General features: G+C 40.4%; 2 protein-coding genes across 3 annotated transcripts; one reads left to right on the forward strand and one right to left on the reverse strand.

Moving 5' to 3' along the window:
- Positions 1-2,312: 2,312 nt before the first annotated feature.
- Positions 2,313-7,806, reverse strand: LOC119504321 (ankyrin repeat domain-containing protein 34B). 2 transcript variants are annotated; one of them, XM_037796384.1, is made up of 5 exons: positions 7,696-7,806; positions 6,742-6,957; positions 5,987-6,169; positions 4,938-5,154; positions 2,313-3,375 (listed from the first exon to the last, which is right to left on the reverse strand). In XM_037796384.1, exons 1-5 carry the CDS (start codon positions 7,750-7,752, stop codon positions 2,534-2,536), a joined length of 1,515 nt encoding a protein of 504 aa, XP_037652312.1. In that variant the 5' UTR covers positions 7,753-7,806; the 3' UTR covers positions 2,313-2,533. The 2 variants fall into 2 exon arrangements, with proteins under 2 accessions (XP_037652312.1, XP_037652313.1); XM_037796385.1 differs by having other exon boundaries at positions 7,582-7,800.
- Positions 7,807-9,384: 1,578 nt separating this feature from the next.
- LOC119474840 (RNA polymerase II elongation factor ELL-like) lies at positions 9,385-18,301 on the forward strand. Its single transcript, XM_037747121.1, has 12 exons — positions 9,385-9,693; positions 12,339-12,383; positions 12,485-12,606; positions 13,327-13,487; positions 14,483-14,787; positions 15,003-15,127; positions 15,383-15,896; positions 15,984-16,068; positions 16,161-16,227; positions 16,463-16,634; positions 17,035-17,079; positions 17,199-18,301. Exons 1-12 carry the CDS (start codon positions 9,562-9,564, stop codon positions 17,301-17,303), a joined length of 1,878 nt encoding a protein of 625 aa, XP_037603049.1. The 5' UTR covers positions 9,385-9,561; the 3' UTR covers positions 17,304-18,301.
- The last annotated feature ends 280 nt before the right edge of the window (positions 18,302-18,581 follow it).

Raw genomic sequence — 18,581 nt, forward strand, 5'->3', positions numbered from 1 at the left:
ACTTCTCTCTATCTTTCTGTCCTGTAAGTAAAGCCGTCACAACGTTGATCATTTCTGTATTTCTATTGTGCTGATGTATAATACTGTAACATTCAGGGGTAGGGAGGGTTAAGAGAGGAACATTTTTTGAGGGGAGTAAAGATTTTTCTGTTCAGTTCCTCATTTTTTTTTTTCCTCTTGATGACAAAGCAGTATTGAATATGAGGCAGTCTGTCCTTGGGGAGTTGCTTTGTATCTCATGTTAGGGTAGTTTCAGATCCTAAATGTCTCGTGTAGTAAAATGAGAGGTTCCTTCTTCGTATGTTTCTTTATATTGTAAAGTTTCTTTAGACAAAAAAATGTTGCTTATTGGAAAAAAAAAGGTGGGAAAATTGCATTGATAATAAATGTTTTTTTTTTTTTTTTTGGTTTTGTTTTAATTTTCATCAAGTTGTCAGTCGTTTTTGCCTGTGTCCCCCTTGTTGTAGATACATATTAAAAACAAATAAAATGACTTCACTCCTTTTGCCATGAACATGCACTTCTTTCACTGGACGTATACAGTTGTGATATGACCCCTTAAAGGGACTGTTTGTAACTTTGTAAGCGTATGAATGTAGCGGGTTGGCACACATGCGTGCTCACATATGCGCGCTCGCATATGCGCGTTCGCATGTAGCCGCTGTACCCTCCTCCTCTGTCTGCTCGCCTTCACTCAGAAAAGCACGCGCGTTCTCGCTCAGCTCGCTCCACCTCTAGACGTGAACGCGCGCTCACTCCACACTGCAGAAGAGTTAGTTTAGCTCTGAGAATATCTAGTGAATGCACAGGGGACGTTTGAGCAGAAATAACTGCTGCAGCTCCTCCAGACCAACAGAGGCTTTCCGTGTCTTGTGAAGTGACGGAGCTCTGCAGAGATTTACGTTGTCTTCTCGTTACCGACTGGGTGCCGGTGTCTCCTCTGCTCTCTCCGGCTGCGGGCGGAGAGAGCAGGGAGACACGCTGCAGAGCCCCGCTGCATCAGCCTGCACTTAGGCAGGAAAAGCCAACACTAGGATCAGATCTAAATCATGTTCATGGGGAGACCTTCGTCTGGTCAGCTAACATTACTGCCAAGCAGGTGAAATATAGAGTGATATTGTGGTTTTAGCTGACGTGTGTCGCCTCACTGTTTTGAGCGATGCTCGTTCAGGTATATTGAGAGCGAGCAAGCGCGAGCCCGACGCTGACTTTCGTTGATTTCACGGCCACAGGTGTCGCTGTTAACAAGCAATTCTGAAAGTTACAAATAGTCCCTTTTAAAATGTTCAATTTTCCAGTGTTTCTGTAGATTTACTTTATCTTGTGATGTGGATAATAAAATTGATTCCTCAAATCCAAAATGCTATCTATAGATTTTGGATTACTGGTTACAGATTAATCCAGTGGTTCCCAACCTAGAGGTCAAGACCCCCAAGACAAATCAGAGGGGTTGGAAAATGCTTGGTAGGGAGGAAGAAAAAGTATATTTGTTACAAAACAATTGTGTATTTTCTGAGATTTTCTAAAATATTTGCTTTTTGTTGCCTTAATGGGTGAGTTTTACAATTTCAGACCTAAAAACTATTCAATAACAAGCAATCCTCAAACATAATTTGATTGAATTAGCATTGGATATGAAAGCTGTGAGAAGGGGTCAGTAGGTAGCTATAAAGGGTCACAATTCAAAAAAAGGTTGGGAATCATTGGATTAAAAACTTATTTTTGACAGCCATGGTTTATTTTTTAAAGATGAGATTAATTGCTCTGTTAATTTGTTTTTTGTTATTTTTGTTTAGAGAGATGTTCAGTTTACCATCAAGAAGACAAAGAAAACCAGCAAATGCTCACATTTGAGAACCTGGAAACTGATTATTCTTTTCTTTTCTTTTTTTTTCTTTATTTTTTTAATATTTTTGCCTATTTTTATTTATATTATTTTATTTTACATATTTGCCCATTTTTTAAATTTATTTTATTTTACAATTTTGCCTGTTTATTTGTGTATTATATTTTTGCCCATTCTTTATTAATTTATGTTTTTTGCATTTGCCTATTTTTCATTTAATTATTTATCTTTTACATTTTTGCCTAGTTTTTTTTGTTATTTTTTTATAATATTGATATTTTTTTCTATTTTCTTTTTTTTGTCATCACAATCATTGCTGCTCTGTCAATCAAGTAAATGTTTGATCAACTAATCTGTTCAACTCTCCTGGTCCCTTCTGTAATGTAACGCTTTACAGTAAATGTTTGTCATCAGTAATACCGAACCAAATATACAGAGGCACAAACATGGCAAAAACTTTTTTTTCCAATGTCATTTTATTTTTTTATATTTGACTGGTTTGTTTCGCACTTCTGTTACAAAACAAATAACTGTTTTTGTGATATTGGCATCTTAAAATGATTTACTCAGTTGGAGTTTTGAAGATTTGTGCTTTCAAACATTGTCCATTCTAACCCCATATTCAGGCTGCTGCTTGAACTTTATGCTTTCTCCTGTCAGAGAACCACATTATGGAGGGATGAAGGCCTAAATGCTTTCTCCTCCTCCTCCTCTGATCTGTTCGAGCTGTACCGAGTGGCGACGCGGCGACCTGCTACTCCTCTCGCTGCAGCAGGAGGCAGGAGCAGCAACCAGGGAGGTGACGGAGGAGGCGAGCGGCCGCCGAGGGAGCAACGCCGGCCTCGCAGATGCTCTGGATGAAGAGGAGGGTGGAGAGGAGCTGGGCGGGTGAGGCAGGAACACCATGCTCCTGCTTTTGGAAGTGGGAACCTGGAGGTGGGAGGCCGATTGGTCGACTAAAGGCGGGAGGTGAAGCGGAGGAGGAACCACCATGACTGAAGGGAGGGTGTTCCTGCGGAGTTGAGAGTGAGGAGACAAGCAGGCGGGAAGCTTATCAGCACAACTTTTTAGGGTCATGTTGTCCAACGTTGAACCTCCAGGTGTCAAACACCTCTTAGGGAACAGTCTGCTCGGGGATGCCTGAGACGAGCTCATCTCTGTGAGGGAGAGAACCGACTGAGAAAGCCTCGGAAGGAAATCCTCCCGGCAGCTGCTGTAATTCTCTCCTCCATATCTGTTATCCCTCCTTTGAACCACGCTCTCCTTCCTCTCTTCCATCCTGGACTGCTGAAACTGTGGCTCCTCATCTCCCCTCCCAGAATCCTCTCTGTCGCCCTCCTCCCGCTGGCCACTCTCCCTCATGCCCTCCTCGTAAGCCCGGTTCAGACAGGCCAGGTTGTGAATGGCCAGCCATGGTTCAGATAACACTCTCTGTCTGGCCGGTGGAGTGCTACACTGGCTCAACGGGCTCAGCTCACAGGAGGGATGTCTGGTGCTGCTACTGCTGCTGCTGCTGCTTCCTCTTTTACCTGATGGAAGTGAAGAAGACACGGTGAATAAAAAGCAAACATACGGAAGTGGTTGAGAAGAAATGTGTGTCCTTTTGCATTTTGCATATCTGTCCATCTTCTTCCTGCAGGTTTCTTCCATTTTTTTTCTCCCATTAACGGGTTTCCTTATCCGAATCGACGGTCTAAGTATGGAGGGTGTCGCATGCTGTACAGATAGTAAAGCTCTTTGAGGCAAATTTGTGATTTTGGGCCACTATACTGTATATAAGTAAAATTGACTTAAAGGTGCAGTGTGTAGGATTTGGCGGCATCTAGTGGTGTGGTTGCAGATTGCAACCAACTGAGTACCGCTCCGCTCACTCCTCCCTTTCCAAGACAGCGGTAACGTGAGCCGCCGAGTGCAAAACCGTGGTAACGCCATTCACCTCGCTCAGAGGTCATCCTTACCATAATAACATTACTTTAGGAGCAACGTAAGTCAGACGGCAGCTGGCGGTACCACAGTTTTGCACTCGATTCTTAGTTTCAGGTGATTATACACTTAATAAAAATATAGTTATGACTGACATTACCATCCCTAGTGTCGCTAAAAGCACACACCTATACATTCTCTGTGCACAGCTTGTAAAGGGGATTCATCTTAAATTCACCGTCCATCACTTCATCCTCAAATCTTTCCTCTAACACCCTAAATCAAACTTTATTTAAAGACACTCTTCTTAGTTTTCTAAGTGTCAGTTCCCCTGTAGCAGAAGAAAGGTTGCTTCTTTTATCTTAATGCGCCACCAGATTTAGCTCCACCTCACCCTGACAACACATTTTCATCTCGTCTCCTCAGGAATGAGCTCAGCACTCAGCTAATGATTTCAGCCACCAGGAATTTATTCTCCCCTGTCTAGACTTGCCTTTGTTAAACACAGCGCTGCTACATCCAGGAGGGACACGGTGTCTGCATACTGAGTACTGTTGATGGTACTGATCTCAACATCAAGGTGAGAAACCCAGGAAGCTTGCATAATATTATACAGATCCTGAGTTAAGACACAGTGTGTTTGAGGAAGGAAGATTACTCACTAATGTAACTAGTTTTTTCTCAATTATTGAGCTATTAAAGGACCATTCTGCTGAAATTAAAAGTGTCTTGGCAGATGTTTAAAGGTGCTATTGATAACATTGATAACATTCAGCCACTAGATGTCGCATTCCCTCTTCCCTGCCATTGCATTCACTTCACAACAAGTCGTTGCCAGCCACTTACTATTACTACTACTTACTATTGGCTCACAAGCCTTGTTAGAAGTGGGAACCAAATGTCAATTGTCAAATCGACACGATCAGTTTTGTAGAATTAAAACCATGCAACGATAACGTGACTTGTACAAAAGCAAAAGTGGACATAATGCTCAGTGTGATCAATTACCTCCAATATCAAGTGTCTCAAGTAAGTTTCAAACTCCTGCAGGGGGATGTAAAGCGTGCTGTAACTGAACTAAACCATCCAAAACTGTAGTATGTTTGTGTAGTATGCATGCAATAGTATGTTCTTTAATCTGTAATTCAAAACATTCAGCATCACTCACTGGTTCCTCTGAAGTTGAAGATGTTTTCTCCCTCAGGTGAGTTGGGTGAGCCCGTCTTGAGGACGATGTCAGACGGGGACATGCAGGACACCGGCGAGGTATCAGGAGACGGAGGAACATTCAGGTAACGCCTGGTCACCGGGCCTCCGTTCACACCCATCTCCGTGGCGATGATGATGATGTCACGACCTTTGGCCCGGCAGGCGTCCATCAGCACCTGAAGGACACACAGTGCTGCTGAGGTATTGATTGGCTTTGGGGTTTGATGGTGGCCGATATTCAACATCTACACATTTGAACTGTTTTCATGATGATTCATCATTTAAAAAGATTCAGTGTTTCCTTTATATCTGTAGGGAGGAATATCTTTTGAAACATTAAACCTTCCACTAAAAAGTTTAAAAATGTAGGTACTTTTAGTGGAGTATTATATATATATATATATATTTTTTTATTTAACCTTTATTTAACCAGGTGAATCCTATTGATCTCAATCTCTCTCTTTATACTTTAACTCCTCTATATTTCTGAGGGAAATATTGTACTCGTCACTCCACTGCTTTTATTTGACAGTTTAAAGTTCCTTTTCAAATTAAGATTTTAAATACAAAACACATGATCAATTTATAAACATTGATGCATTGTTATAGATTAAAGTTCCCAAACGTATATAAATAAATTAAAATTAGCTCCACCTTGACATATTACATCATTAAAACACTCCTAAGAAATGAATGCATAAATGATAATAATCCTTATAATCCTTAACAATATATAATGTTATAAAATGTTGAATGCAGCACTGTAGTTTGTAGTGGTGCATTTTTACATTGTGGTATTTATACTTAAGTAAAGGATCTGAATACCTCTTCCAGCACTGCTAGATAGGGCCTAAACTAAGCATTTTTTGCAGCTTTGTTAACTTCCAGTTAACATAGACAAATCTTTACACATCATCATACAGTAAATAGGGAAAAAATGTTTATTTAGATGCTTTACTCCAATTTATTTTTCCTCCATCTCCACCAGTCTCCACCACATGTACTGACCTTCAGTGTGGGCTGGTGCTGTGCGTTGATGGCGTACACCAGTGCTGAGGCTCCAGAGTAGTCCTCTATGCTGGGGTCGGCTCCTGCAGCCAGCAGGGCGGACGCCACCTGAGCTCCTGCTCGCTCCATACAGGCGTACATCAGAGGGGTGCGTCCGGCCCGGTCCTGAGCGTTTGGATCTGCCTGATAGGTACCAAGGAGGACAGTTGATAGAAGAAGACGAAAACTCAACAAGTTTGTTTACCTTTTAAATTTTTTTTTATTTTTGCTATTGGGTTTATTGTGTATATTATGTTTTTTCTTTGTTTTGTATATTGTTTGGACCCAAATGTTTTATCTTTTTGTGTCAATAAAAGAACTAACTAACTATCCCATGAAGCCTCAGCAATGGCCCAGGGAGAATTAGGTGTCTAAAGCTAAACTTCATAAAAAAAAATATATGTAATCTGCATATGATGACACTTTAATCTCACATCTCTGTGAGATCTGATCTTCACAGTCCTCCATGTGGTCAATAATTATCTCTCTATCTTCTTTGTGTTGTGTTCTACAGGATGCATGACACAAGCAGAGCTGCAAACATCAGCAACCTGTTTACTATGCATTAGTACCGCATACCTCTCTCACTGCAGGTAAACATTTATTATGCATTAGAAATACATCTAAATCAATAATACTTCAGTGAAAACCTGCATGCTGTAGATTGCATATATTCTGAGTTGAAATTGGAGATATAACTTTCACTGCAGACTGACCTTGTTCTGGAGCAGGTAGGTGAGGAGCTTCAGCGTCTCCGGCCCAGCAGGCTCTCCTCTAAGGGCCTTACAGGCAGCCAGCAGAGGGGTCTCTCCTTTTGGGTTGCATCGGTTGACCTGAGCGCCACCTTCCACCAGCAGGCGGACCAGACGGATCTTACAGGAGGCTGCTGCACTGATGAGGGGGCTGCAGTCTGACAGGGGGTCGCCCATGGCCTGGAGGGTTAACGTAAGTCAGACTGTATTTTTACTAACAAAGATTCACTATGCTACAATATTCAAATTTACTGCCTGTCCTGGACATCTTTCTGAAAATATAGTTGAAAGGGCAATAATAATAATAATAATAATAATAATAATAATAATAATAATAATAAAAATAAAAATAAAAATAAAAATAAAAATAAAAATAATAATAATAATAATAACAATAATAATAATAATAATAATATTCTCCAGATAATATTCTTTTATCAGTGTTTAAAAAATCTACAAACCAAAATACATTATATGAAAGTATGATATGTTCACATAAACTAAGGTTAAGTAGTCCTTATCTGTCTGTTTTCTTTGTTCAAACTTTCAATACAATGTTTATTACATCAATAAACAAGACAAACTGGACACAGAGATCATTTATTATGGGTAAGTGTAGATTCAAGTTATTCAAAATGAAGTAAAAATGTGTTATTACAAATGTTTAAAAAAAATGGACACGTAGGTATCCACAGGGTAATAAATAGATGCATACACCATCAGCAGTACAAATAGTAGATAGATAGATAGATAGATGTACTTTATCGATCCCAGAATGGGAAATTATTGAAACAATAAACTCACCTTGACGCTCCCTCTTCAGTTCTTATTTACCTGTTCCTCTAATACAAACCAGAAGACAGCAGTCATCCTGAGTTCATGGTGCCATTATTTCATCCTATCCTTTAAAACATTTACCTGGGCTCTTGGATGAAGCGTCCTCATGTTGCTGGCCTGCAGCAAACTGCAGAACATAGCGAGAGTGAGTGGACACTAACTTTCATCCTCTCCCTCTGTCCCTGCTGGGTCTGAAGGGGAGGTTTCGGTCCCACAGCGAGCGTTCAAAGTTATAAAAGGTTTTGAGCCCAAAATGTCACCTGTTGCAGACACTGTGCTACAAAGAGTCAGAGGCCCTTTGATATGAGTCAGCTTTGAACAGTTCTCATCTGCCTTTTGACCACCGTCTGCGTTCAAACACAGGCAGAGACAGACACACACACACACACACACACACACACACACACTGAATTTCAAATGCACACACAGCAGGTCATCTGTATCAAACCATTTGTGATGTGCTTGTTCTGCCTTTTGTATTTTTCAGTTTTTATGTCTTTTGTTCTCTGCAAAGCACCGAGCTGCTCCACTAAATACATCTGACATGAATGATTTCAAAATGGCAAAGTGGGAAAGAGGAGAGAGAGAGAGAGAGAGAGAGAGAGAGACTGGCTCCGAGCTCGTCTGACTCCAGGAAAACACTTCAGATACCAGATGTGCAATTAAGTCAAACAGCAATTAGTTGGAGCTAACAAAATTAGCAGCATGCATGAGCAACAGGGAAGCATATTAATCTAATTTCCCTGCATTCTTAACATGCAAACATGTCATGAATGGGCATGAAACAATGCCCCCCCTTCTGTATGCTGCAGCTTTTCAGAGTACTTGTGCTTTTGAAAGTATTTTTCAAAGTCAGTAATTTTACTTTTAGCTGAGTCTGTGTCGTACTCATTTGCAACATATAATGTCTCACTTGTGCAGTATTTTTTAAATTGTAGATTTTAAAATTAGAAGTGTTCTTGCATGGAAAAGAACATGGTTGTATACTACTACTATCAGTAAAGTACTTCTCTCTCTCTCTTTCCACCCCTGTTAGTTTTTACTACTAACTTTCCAACCAGGGGTCACACTTTGAAGAGCTTTTATAAAATCAATATGAGATGTACAGACTGAGATAAACACCCAACTGAGCCTCTCAAGCTAAAGTTTGTTGCAATATCCTGTACAGCCCAATAACAACACCGACAAACATTAAGCAGAATTAAAAAAATAATTACTTCTCCAATTTGTCATATATATATATATATATATATATATATACCTAAAGAAATATATATATACATATATATATATATATTTACCTAAAGAAATATATATATATATATACCTAAAGAAATATATATATATATATATATATATATCTACCTAAAGAAAAAAAATTATATATATATATATATATATATATCTACCTAAAGAAAAAATATATATATATTTCTACCTAAAGAAATATATATATATATGATATATATATATATATTTCTTTATATATATATACCTAAAGAAATATATATATATATAAATATATATACCTAAAGATATATATATATCTACCTAAAGAAATATATATATATATATGTATATATATATACATATATATATATCTACCTACAAAAATATGAATGACCTGTTGTTTCTCACTCACACGACAGAAGAAACTCCCTTTATGTGTGAAAGGAAGAGAATTAGGGGAGGCATATAAAAAGTGGAAGTGGTTACGTAAGACCTACGTAGGGGTTTATTTATGTCTCTGGACCAATCAGATCTCTTCAGCCGTGATGACGTAACGCGATCTACTCCAGAATAGCGCGCGGCGGAGGAGCAGCCACACGGAACCGTGTTTAGCTCTTTATCTCTCTCTCTCTCTCTGGATGTTTGTTTGTTTATTTGGGTTGAGTTCGGGTCCGGAATAAGCCTGGCAGGTGGGCAAAGGGGGTAACTTAGGACGGGATGTCGTTGCTGAAGGAGAACGAGTGTTACGGACTGTCCAGCGGTAAAGTGAACCGCGGTAACGTCTCTGTGTTTCATGTCAAACTCACTGACAGCGCGGCAAGAGCAGTCGGCTCCTTTAGCCACAGCAAGGTGAGCTTTACACACACATTACTCCTCATTTATTCAACTAAAACACTACAGTAGTGGTTCATATTGTTGTGCCACTTCATCAAAGCCTTTACTTTAAAAGTGGGGAAGAAGGCGGGCTGTGTGATTTCAGCACGAAGTTGTTGTCTCCTTTTAAAGCTATGAAATGGAAAATACATGTTGCATAATACAATGCGGAAACCTCTTCCCTCTGTGTGGTGATGATGCTTGTAACAAGCTGCTGGCCAAGTCGTCACAAGCTGCTGCTGGCCAAGTATTATGAATGTTAATCAGTCGAGGAGAGAAGAAAGGAAACAGGCTGTGAGGGGGGAGGAAGGAAGGAAGGAGGAAGGAAGGTAGTAGTAGTAGGGTATTTTGGCATTTCATTGATGGAGTCAGGGTCTGAAATTAAAGGTCCCATATCATGCTCATTGTCAGGTTCATACTTGCATTTTGTGTTTCTACTAGAACATGTTTACATGCTGTAATGTTAAAAAAAAACTTTTTTTTCCTCATACTGTCTGCTTGAATATACCTGTATTCATGCTCTGTATGAAACGCTCCGTTTTAGCTCATTTCAACGGACTTGCGTTGCCAGGCAACAGTTTGGGTCCATGTTTACTTCCTGTCAGCTGATGACATACACATACACTGCAACCGGATATAAACTGGGACTCATTAAGAATGTTTACGTTTAAAAACCGTGTCATGGTCTAAATATTGTATATTTGTGACATCACAAATGGACAGAAATCCTGACGGCTTGTTTCAAACGCACAATTTCTGAATACGTGCTGTGCGTATTTCTCCGTATATTAATCGTTTCAATACTTTCACAGTATTTATAAAGCACATAAACCTGCATTATACTATAACAGACATGATAATCTCACTTTTTACAATATGGGACCTTTAAGTTTTTTCCTCGTCACTGAAAATTTCTACCGGGCACTCAATACTTTTGTCTGACACTTTTGAAATCTATGTAGAATGCTTTAGATTTTGTTAAGACAGTAGAAATATGGAATATATCATGTAACCTTAAAGCTAGAGTTGGTAATATTCTTCAAAAACATGTTTTATTATAGTTGTTGAAATTCTCATTACACCCCGACGCAATCGATAAATCAAATGCTCTGACAAAAAAAGAATAAAATGCAGGACTGTAAGCCCGTCCAATCATTTTATTCGGCTCAAATATTCTTAATATAATATTTCTGTTTGCCATGGTGGCGGGTGACCTGAAATTTGTACCTGCCACAGCCAACATTTACCGTGTATTTGGCAGGTGGCAGGTGCTAATTTCATTCCCTGGATGGAGTACTTCTCATTTCTTTTGTAAACATGAATGGAGTTTTTATCCACAGTGTAGCTTCATAGAGACAGATGGACAGATTCAAACTATTTGACCCAGTTAATCACAAATGAATCAGACACGGTGCAGGAAGTCTGATGAGCAGAGAGCAGTCATATACACTTCCTCTATTCTGTAATTCCTTGTAACACAGATTGGAAACTCCTCAGTGAAGGAAATTACCCAGTTTCTGATGAAAGGGTGACAACCGCACTGCTCCTGTCATACCTCTGGTTATTCTTGTTATGATGAGATAGACAGGAAGGAGGGGAAAACACCTAACACAGAGTCTAACATGCACATGCATCGCTGTTGCATATATCAGGCTTCTTTATTTGGCTTTAAGTGTGGTTATTCATAACCCACTTTGGTGGTCTGATCACAAAAAAAACACCTCCAGTACTGGCAGCCACCTCACTCTCTGCACTCATCAACAGGTGGACTCACAAATCCCTCTCCATGAAAAGGTCAATTTGATTCTAGTCATCGACATAGTTTCCATCCCGAGCTGCAGACGTGTCATTTCTGCCGTTTCCTTACAGGCTAATTCACCCCTCTGAGAGATGGCAGGCTGTGTTCTTTTATTTCACTCGGTTCACCGTATTCTCATGTGACAAGCTTCTGTATTTGAGCAGCAGGTCGTAATGACCTTAACCAGTGCCCTCTTCAATATCAAATTGAATTTATTTAAAGGGCACATCATGCACGAATGTCAGGAAGAATACACCGGGGTACGTGTATCCCAGGGAGGGGGGTACATTGTGGATTACTCACTTCATTTGAAAAAATAGAAATTATGATGGTGTTGGTTAAAAACCTATATCAGCGTATCTGTGTTTAGGGGGAAATGAGCACTTATGCAGGTGAGTAATACAGTAAGGGTAATACAGATTAATATTTTGGGAAATAGATAGCCTGGTATTGGATTGGTACTTGGCATCAGCTGATAACCAGAGTTGAGGTGTCATAATCGGTATCAGGAGAGAAAATCTTTGCATCGCTGGTCGTCACAATAACCAGTAAACGGGGCACCAAAAAAAAAATGTCGGGAACCACTGTCATACTGTCAGACATGGAGAACAACAGCCTACAGACAGCAAAGTAAATGTGTTGAGTAATAGCAGTAATGAAACCACAATGGAGGAAGATGTAGCACTTATACAAGCAGACCACAAAACGTCCTCTTTGTTTCACATACGTTTTTGCTGGTCTGTTATCTGATCTGTGTGTGTGTGAATGCTTACTAGAGACTCCAAGACACACTCAAATCCCATGATCTGTCTTTTTTCTTCAGGGTTTGTCTACCCGTCCCACCATCTGTTTTAATGGCAACAAAGGGGTAAGAGGAACTGGTCGACCTGTTGACAATAATGCTAATTCAATGATTTCCTGTCATGCATGAAGATTTGATTGTTCCTCTTGTCTCCCTTCGTGTCACAGAGAATCACCGTCCCCTGCTCGGAGAACAGAGATGAATTGAGGATATTCACCTTTGGCGTGACGAACGTCGCCCGCGATAATCCGAATGGAAGCTTTGACTGCTTCCAGCAGCTCAGCACTCGGTAAAACGCAACAAATAATCATATAAAAGACACAGTTTTTTAGATATAAATTAGATTAAATCTGGCATAGTTAGATGATAAGAAAAAATATAAGAGTTTGCATCAGACGGAAGGGTGCAAAAATGTTATTCGAAAGCAAACGGCAAAGCAATGATGCCATAAAAATAGGGGAGATGACACATTTTGTGGTGCATGTGTTGAATTCAAAACCTATTCATGAGTGCTGATGTTTGATTATATGTTTACTTGCTTCGTATCGAGTTAACTGAACTTCTGAACAAGTTTTAAAATGTCTCCGCCCCCCCTACTGCTGTGTAAAAGTCACCCTGCTGGTAACGTCTCTCTGTCAGACTCTATTTAAATGCCAGAAAACCCAGGGTGTCCTGACTGTACAGGTCTAGGAAGCCTGGAAATATAGAGTTGTGAATTTGATAAATGCCAAGAGTTGTTCATAACATCTGCCGACACAAATACAAAAGCAAGCGTCGGAGCTGTTGCCAAACTGACGAAAAATAATGTTAAAATAAAGATAGATGTATTATTTGGTAGTAAAGTAGTCCAGCTGATAGAAGCACAACACTATCAAAACATCAGTCAAACAAATACGCACTCAAACAATCTATCATTTGAAATAGATAACATATAGAAAGAGTCCTGAAAGCTCCGTCAGATCGCTGTCTTTACTCGCTGTCTTTACTCGCTGTCCTCCTTTCCTTCCAGTGCTGCCGAGGAGCTGTCATGTCTCGGGGTGATTCAGAAAAAGATGACAGTCAACGCTACAGATGACTCGTACGATAAGGCTCGTCAGAGCATGGCCCAGGCTGAGGAGGAGACGCGCAGCCGAGGGGCCATTGTCATCAAACAAGGGGGGCGCTTCCAGGGTAGGAAACACAGAAAACACTCCCGAGTCTGCTTGGTTATACAAGAGATAAGGAATAAGACTGGCCTGGAGACAAATTTGTACTCTGATAAAATCCAACAAAAAAAAAAAAGGAAAAGAAATACAGTCAGCCATATTGCATTGGTTGCCATAGCAACATGTGTGGTAACCAGTGACATGGTAACAGTCTTGTTTTCTTCTGCAGTTTTTTTTTTTTTTGATCGTATACTTCCTATACAGCACACACATGCACATACAGCACCGTATATATTGTTATTGTATTTAATAAAGTCATTTTAAAGGAAACTCCACAAGCATACTTGCAGAACATACAGAGACTATTCTGCACAACATACTCCCTAAAATATACAAACACATGATAAAACTAGTGATTTAGCTTTTTTTTGTGTCACCGCACCGTCGTCTTTCTTCTTCTAACCACCAAACCACTTCCTTCTAAACATATATTTTAGCCGTCGTCATCTTGTTTCAGTGAACGCACACACACTTTTGATGATTTTGTCAGTTCAGAGGAAGCCTGTACCAAAAACACTTCCTCACTCACTACATGCTTGTGCAACCGTGTGGTTATTTCCTAAATTAGATGGCAGCTTTCGCTCACTGAGACCTGTGAATGTGTGAATGCTTGTAACCCGAATGTGGGTTTCAGAAGAGGTGAAATGAGGTCTTTACTCTCTTCTCCTTTTTTATCCACAATTCTGCCTCAGGGCAAATATGGTGATCCATTAAGTCCTCTCTCTCAGGTGTCTGATCCTACCAGATCTAGCCTGGAAAAACACTCTTTTAAGCAGTAGTTTCACACATTTATAACTGGGAGTGTATGTTCAACCTAGTCACTTTCTAATGTGCAACATTTTAAGAATGCAAAAGGTAACTTACCTTTGATGATGGAAACCTCAGCCAAGCTCAAGCATATTTTTGCTTTATATGGCAACAAGTGCTGCTTTTGATGTGAGATTTTCTGCTCCCTCGCAGGCAAGAAGGTGACAGTGCGAGCCCCAGCCCCGGCGCTGGCCAGCCTCACCAAGCCCCGCCACCCGTCCCCGTCTCCCCTCAGCAACGTTAAGAGGCGTGTCCAATTCGCCGTGTCAAAGCCGAAGAAGGGGGCCTGTGCTTCACACAGGAAGAGCGTGGGCGAAGTGCAGGAGAGGCCGCTCAGGGAGAGATTGACACATCTGCTGGCTCTGAGGCCGTACAAGAGGCCTGAGCTCATCTTGAGGCTGCAGAAAGACGGACTGACGGCAGGAGACAAAGACACGCTGGACTCTGTACTGTTGGAGGTAATTCATTCTCCTCTTTAGCCAGATAAATACAGGTCTCGTTAAAAGCACGCAAGGAAAACCATTTTGGGGCTTTGGAGAAAAATCATTTTGCACATCTTTTTCAAATACTGTCACCCTGAAACAATTTAAACTGATCAAGGAAATAAATTTGTACACTGAGCACTGAAGATAAGTCTTTTTTCTGCTTTGTTTATGTGTGTATTTGTATGCAGGTTGGTCAGCTCAGTAGCAGAGACAACACATTTGTCCTAAAGGACGGCCTGTACAAGGAGCTGCAGAAGGACTGGCCAGGCTACACCACAGGAGACCAGCAGCTTCTTAAACGCATCTTTGTCAGGTAATGCTAATAAGACACTTGCCACCATGTTCATATTGTAGCAGCATCTCGAGAACTGTGAAGAAGATGCTGTACAGCGCTAGAAACAGGTTGTGATAATGGAGAAATTAAAAAATGTATGAAAATCTGTCATAAATTGGGAGAAATATGGGAGAATTGTGACCCTGGGAGGAAACCGGGAGAGGGCAATGAAAAACAAGAAAAATGTGATGGTTGGCAAGTATGTTCATTTATCACCTTCTCTTTACTGTGCAGGAGACTGTTTCAGCCACAACAGAACCTCCTCACCGTCCCAGAGGCCCAGGTCAGTCCACTGCGAGACACCCCCAACTCCTCCCCGGCACACCGTCCAAAACCTTCCCCGCCAGACCGTCCAAAACCTTCCCCGCCAGAAGAATACACCGACCCTCTGGCGAGCAAGAAGCCCAGGATATCCCACATGTCCAGCAAAGCAGCCAGCGACAGGTCAAGAGTGAGGCCTACTGAACAAGCGGCTCATAAAGACGTCACAGAAGCGCCGGGGAACGACGGGCAAAAGAACTTGCTCGATCCACAAAAGCTTTTTCGCTCCTTGTCAGAGGTCTGTGAGCAGGAAGCAGAAGTGGCCAAGAGGCTAGAACCAACTCCCCGTGTTCAGGAGGAACCAGAAGTCACAGCAGCAGAACCCCCTCAACCCAACTGTGATCGCCCTCCGTCCCCTCTGATGGTGCCTGAGCTAAACAGACACACAATCAAAAGGAAGAAGAGCAAACACAAACACAAAGATCAGGTAAGAAAAACACTTTTTATTTAGTTTTATGGTTTATTCGTTTCACGTGATGCATTGTTAATTTGGGACTTGTTTTTGATTGTCAAGGAGAAGGATCGGTTGAGAGAGCGGAAAGAAAGGAGAAAAGATCACAGTTCAGAAGGTCCAGACAAAGTCTCCATGGACTGCATAGGTGAGTGCTGTTAGGTGTCAACTAGTGACTAGTGAACTGTCGATTTTTCAGTATTTTCAAATTGTTTGACATTGTTTTCTTTTTTCTTTCAGAGTCAAGTGCAATTTTGTTTGACTCCAGTGTGCTTCAAACAGACAATGACAAAGCAGACTATCTATCGTAAGTATACCTGTTATTGGTTCTTTGACACAAAAATGCATCCAAGTGTGTGTTCAAAACTTTTTTTCAGTAACGCATTGATAAAATAAAGTATTTTTAGATAAAAAATTTAGTAATCAGGTTTGTTGTTTTTTTGTTGCGGCACAAAAGCTCTGCAGATTGTTAACACGGTATTCTGCTGGTGAGTACTTACTACTGATCTGATCATAATGTCCCTTTTATGGTCTCTGCACAGGAAGTACACAGTGATTTGCAGTCCCGACCAGAGACAGAGCTACAAGCAGGACTTTAACACGGAGTACAACGAGTACAGAGATCTACACGCTCGTATTGACGGAGTGACGCGGCAGTTCATGGAGCTGGACACGCAGCTCAAACAGCTACACCACGGATCCCATAAATACAAGGTAAAAAAAACATGAAGAAATGTCACAATGACTTGTGAAAGTGCCCTAAAGGTATCCTGTGGAGTTTTTCTTTTAAACAAACAAAAGTTATGTTTACATTCACTGTTACTCACCAAAGCGCCCTGTGTTTGTTCTTGAGCTCGAACGCATTTTCTTCCTCACAAAAATGTTTGCAAAGCCTTTTTTTTTCTTCTTTTTTAAAGCAGCAGCATTAAAAGTTAAGTGGTTTGAAATATTTCTATAGATAATTTAAGTTTTGTTTTGTTTTCCATCACATTCATATTATTAGGAATGTCTCATAGACTGGGCACATAGTATTACGACGTTTAGCAAACTTTAACAAACAAACAAAATCTATAAATGTCTACATGTATTAATTTATTCTATTCCTCTCTTGCAGACGGTTCGTAATCAAATTCTTCAAGAGTATCGCAAAATTAAAAAGGTAACGACTTTATTAAGACTTGTCAATATTTATCCCAAGATTGCTGCATGTGGCAACTCCACGTCTCTCTTTGCTGTTAAATAATCAAGTCTTTTATTTATTTTTTTGTCCCTTTTTAGTCCAACCCTAACTACCACCAGGACAAGACTCGCTGTGAATATCTCCACAACAAACTGGCCCACATCAAGAAGCTCATCTCAGAGTACGACCGACAGCAGCTCTGACTGCGAGACCGGTGAACTCGCAGAGTAGAATAATCACCCTGAGACGGGGGAGGTTCACGCTGCTGAGCTGAATGCCATCGAGCTTCAAATCTGCGGTCTTTATGGCTAAACGTGGTCTCACCAGACCTGCTGGAAATGTCACTGAGGTTGGGAGTCATTTGTGAAGAGCAGCTGTGGTACGCTGGGGAGAGCAGACCTATAATATGAGATCTTTTCTTAGAAGATGGGAAATCTTTGGGGAAAAAAGTGGTTTGACCAATGGGCTGCTACCACGGTGACACAAGGAGTAACAGTAGTTTCGCAAAGGCTCCTGAGGCTAAAGCTCTCACTCTTAAAAAATGCAAACGGAAACATGTGGATATGAGGTGCTAAGACTAAAAACATTTTGTAAATTCACACCCCCATCATAGTATTGTTTGTGAATTTTAACAGCTTGGGTATTTGCTTAAGTGTTCTGTTATCCATGTCAGCATTAACGTTTACGCCGGAAGCATGACATAACTGCACGCTGTACATACCCAGGCGGCTCGTACGACTGGCAGCTGGGACGCAGATGTGCACATCCTGAGAAGACATCTGTTCTTTGGGTTTGATGATATCAGTGTTGTTGTGTTCTCTTCAGTTCACATGTGCTCGCTTATGACTCCTGAAAGTGTTGCCAGTGCCTGAAATGGTTTCTTATTCTGGACTGGATTCATAGTATTCCTCTGGTGTCGTCCCTCTCGTGGCTTTCCTGGATCACAGAAGACCGTTCTGTTAAAACACAATGTGAACTTGAAGTTGTATTCAGGGAATTTGCAGTAAAAGTGTAACAGATAACTGGTTTTAATTATCAGAGTAGGGGAAAGTTACGGAGTCATTGTTACTGTAGGCGGTGGAGAATTAAAAAATACAAATATTTGGTTGCATGCGGTGTACTTTACAGAATGCATGAGGAATAAATCAGAAGTTTTGTCAAGAGTTTCAAATAAATTCATTTGTATTCATTTTGTATGATCTTTTCCCTATTTATAATGCTTTTCTTTTACAAGGCCGGTCAAAAATCTCATGCAGTTATTTATAAAGATAATAAAATATAAGTAAAGAGTTTTAAATTACTGGAATAAATGTTACTCTTGATATATTCCAGTCAGACACCTGTAGCAGACAACAAACATGTTTTTATTACTGTATGGTCTGCCAGACATTTTTTTTAATGTATTTTATTTAAACGCATTTTAATATTATTTCTTTTTTAGATACCTTTTTTTCTTTAATTTACTCTTTGGTGAGCTGTGC

Source organism: Sebastes umbrosus, chromosome 16 (genome assembly GCF_015220745.1).
Source record: "Sebastes umbrosus isolate fSebUmb1 chromosome 16, fSebUmb1.pri, whole genome shotgun sequence".
NCBI classification, from domain to species: Eukaryota; Metazoa; Chordata; class Actinopteri; order Perciformes; family Sebastidae; genus Sebastes; species Sebastes umbrosus.

Coding starts and splice junctions, on each gene's coding strand:
- LOC119504321 (XM_037796384.1), bottom strand. CDS start 7,752: ATGTTCTGCAGTTTGCTGCAGGCCAGCAACATGAGGACGCTTCATCCA. Junction 6,170..6,741: donor CCTACCTGCTCCAGAACAAG/GTCAGTCTGCAG, acceptor GGTACCTATCAG/GCAGATCCAAACGCTCAGGA. Junction 3,376..4,937: donor CTTCAACTTCAGAGGAACCA/GTGAGTGATGCT, acceptor CACTTCCATCAG/GTAAAAGAGGAAGCAGCAGC.
- LOC119474840 (XM_037747121.1), top strand. CDS start 9,562: ATGTCGTTGCTGAAGGAGAACGAGTGTTACGGACTGTCCAGCGGTAAA. Junction 12,607..13,326: donor TTCCAGCAGCTCAGCACTCG/GTAAAACGCAAC, acceptor CTTTCCTTCCAG/TGCTGCCGAGGAGCTGTCAT. Junction 17,080..17,198: donor AGTATCGCAAAATTAAAAAG/GTAACGACTTTA, acceptor GTCCCTTTTTAG/TCCAACCCTAACTACCACCA.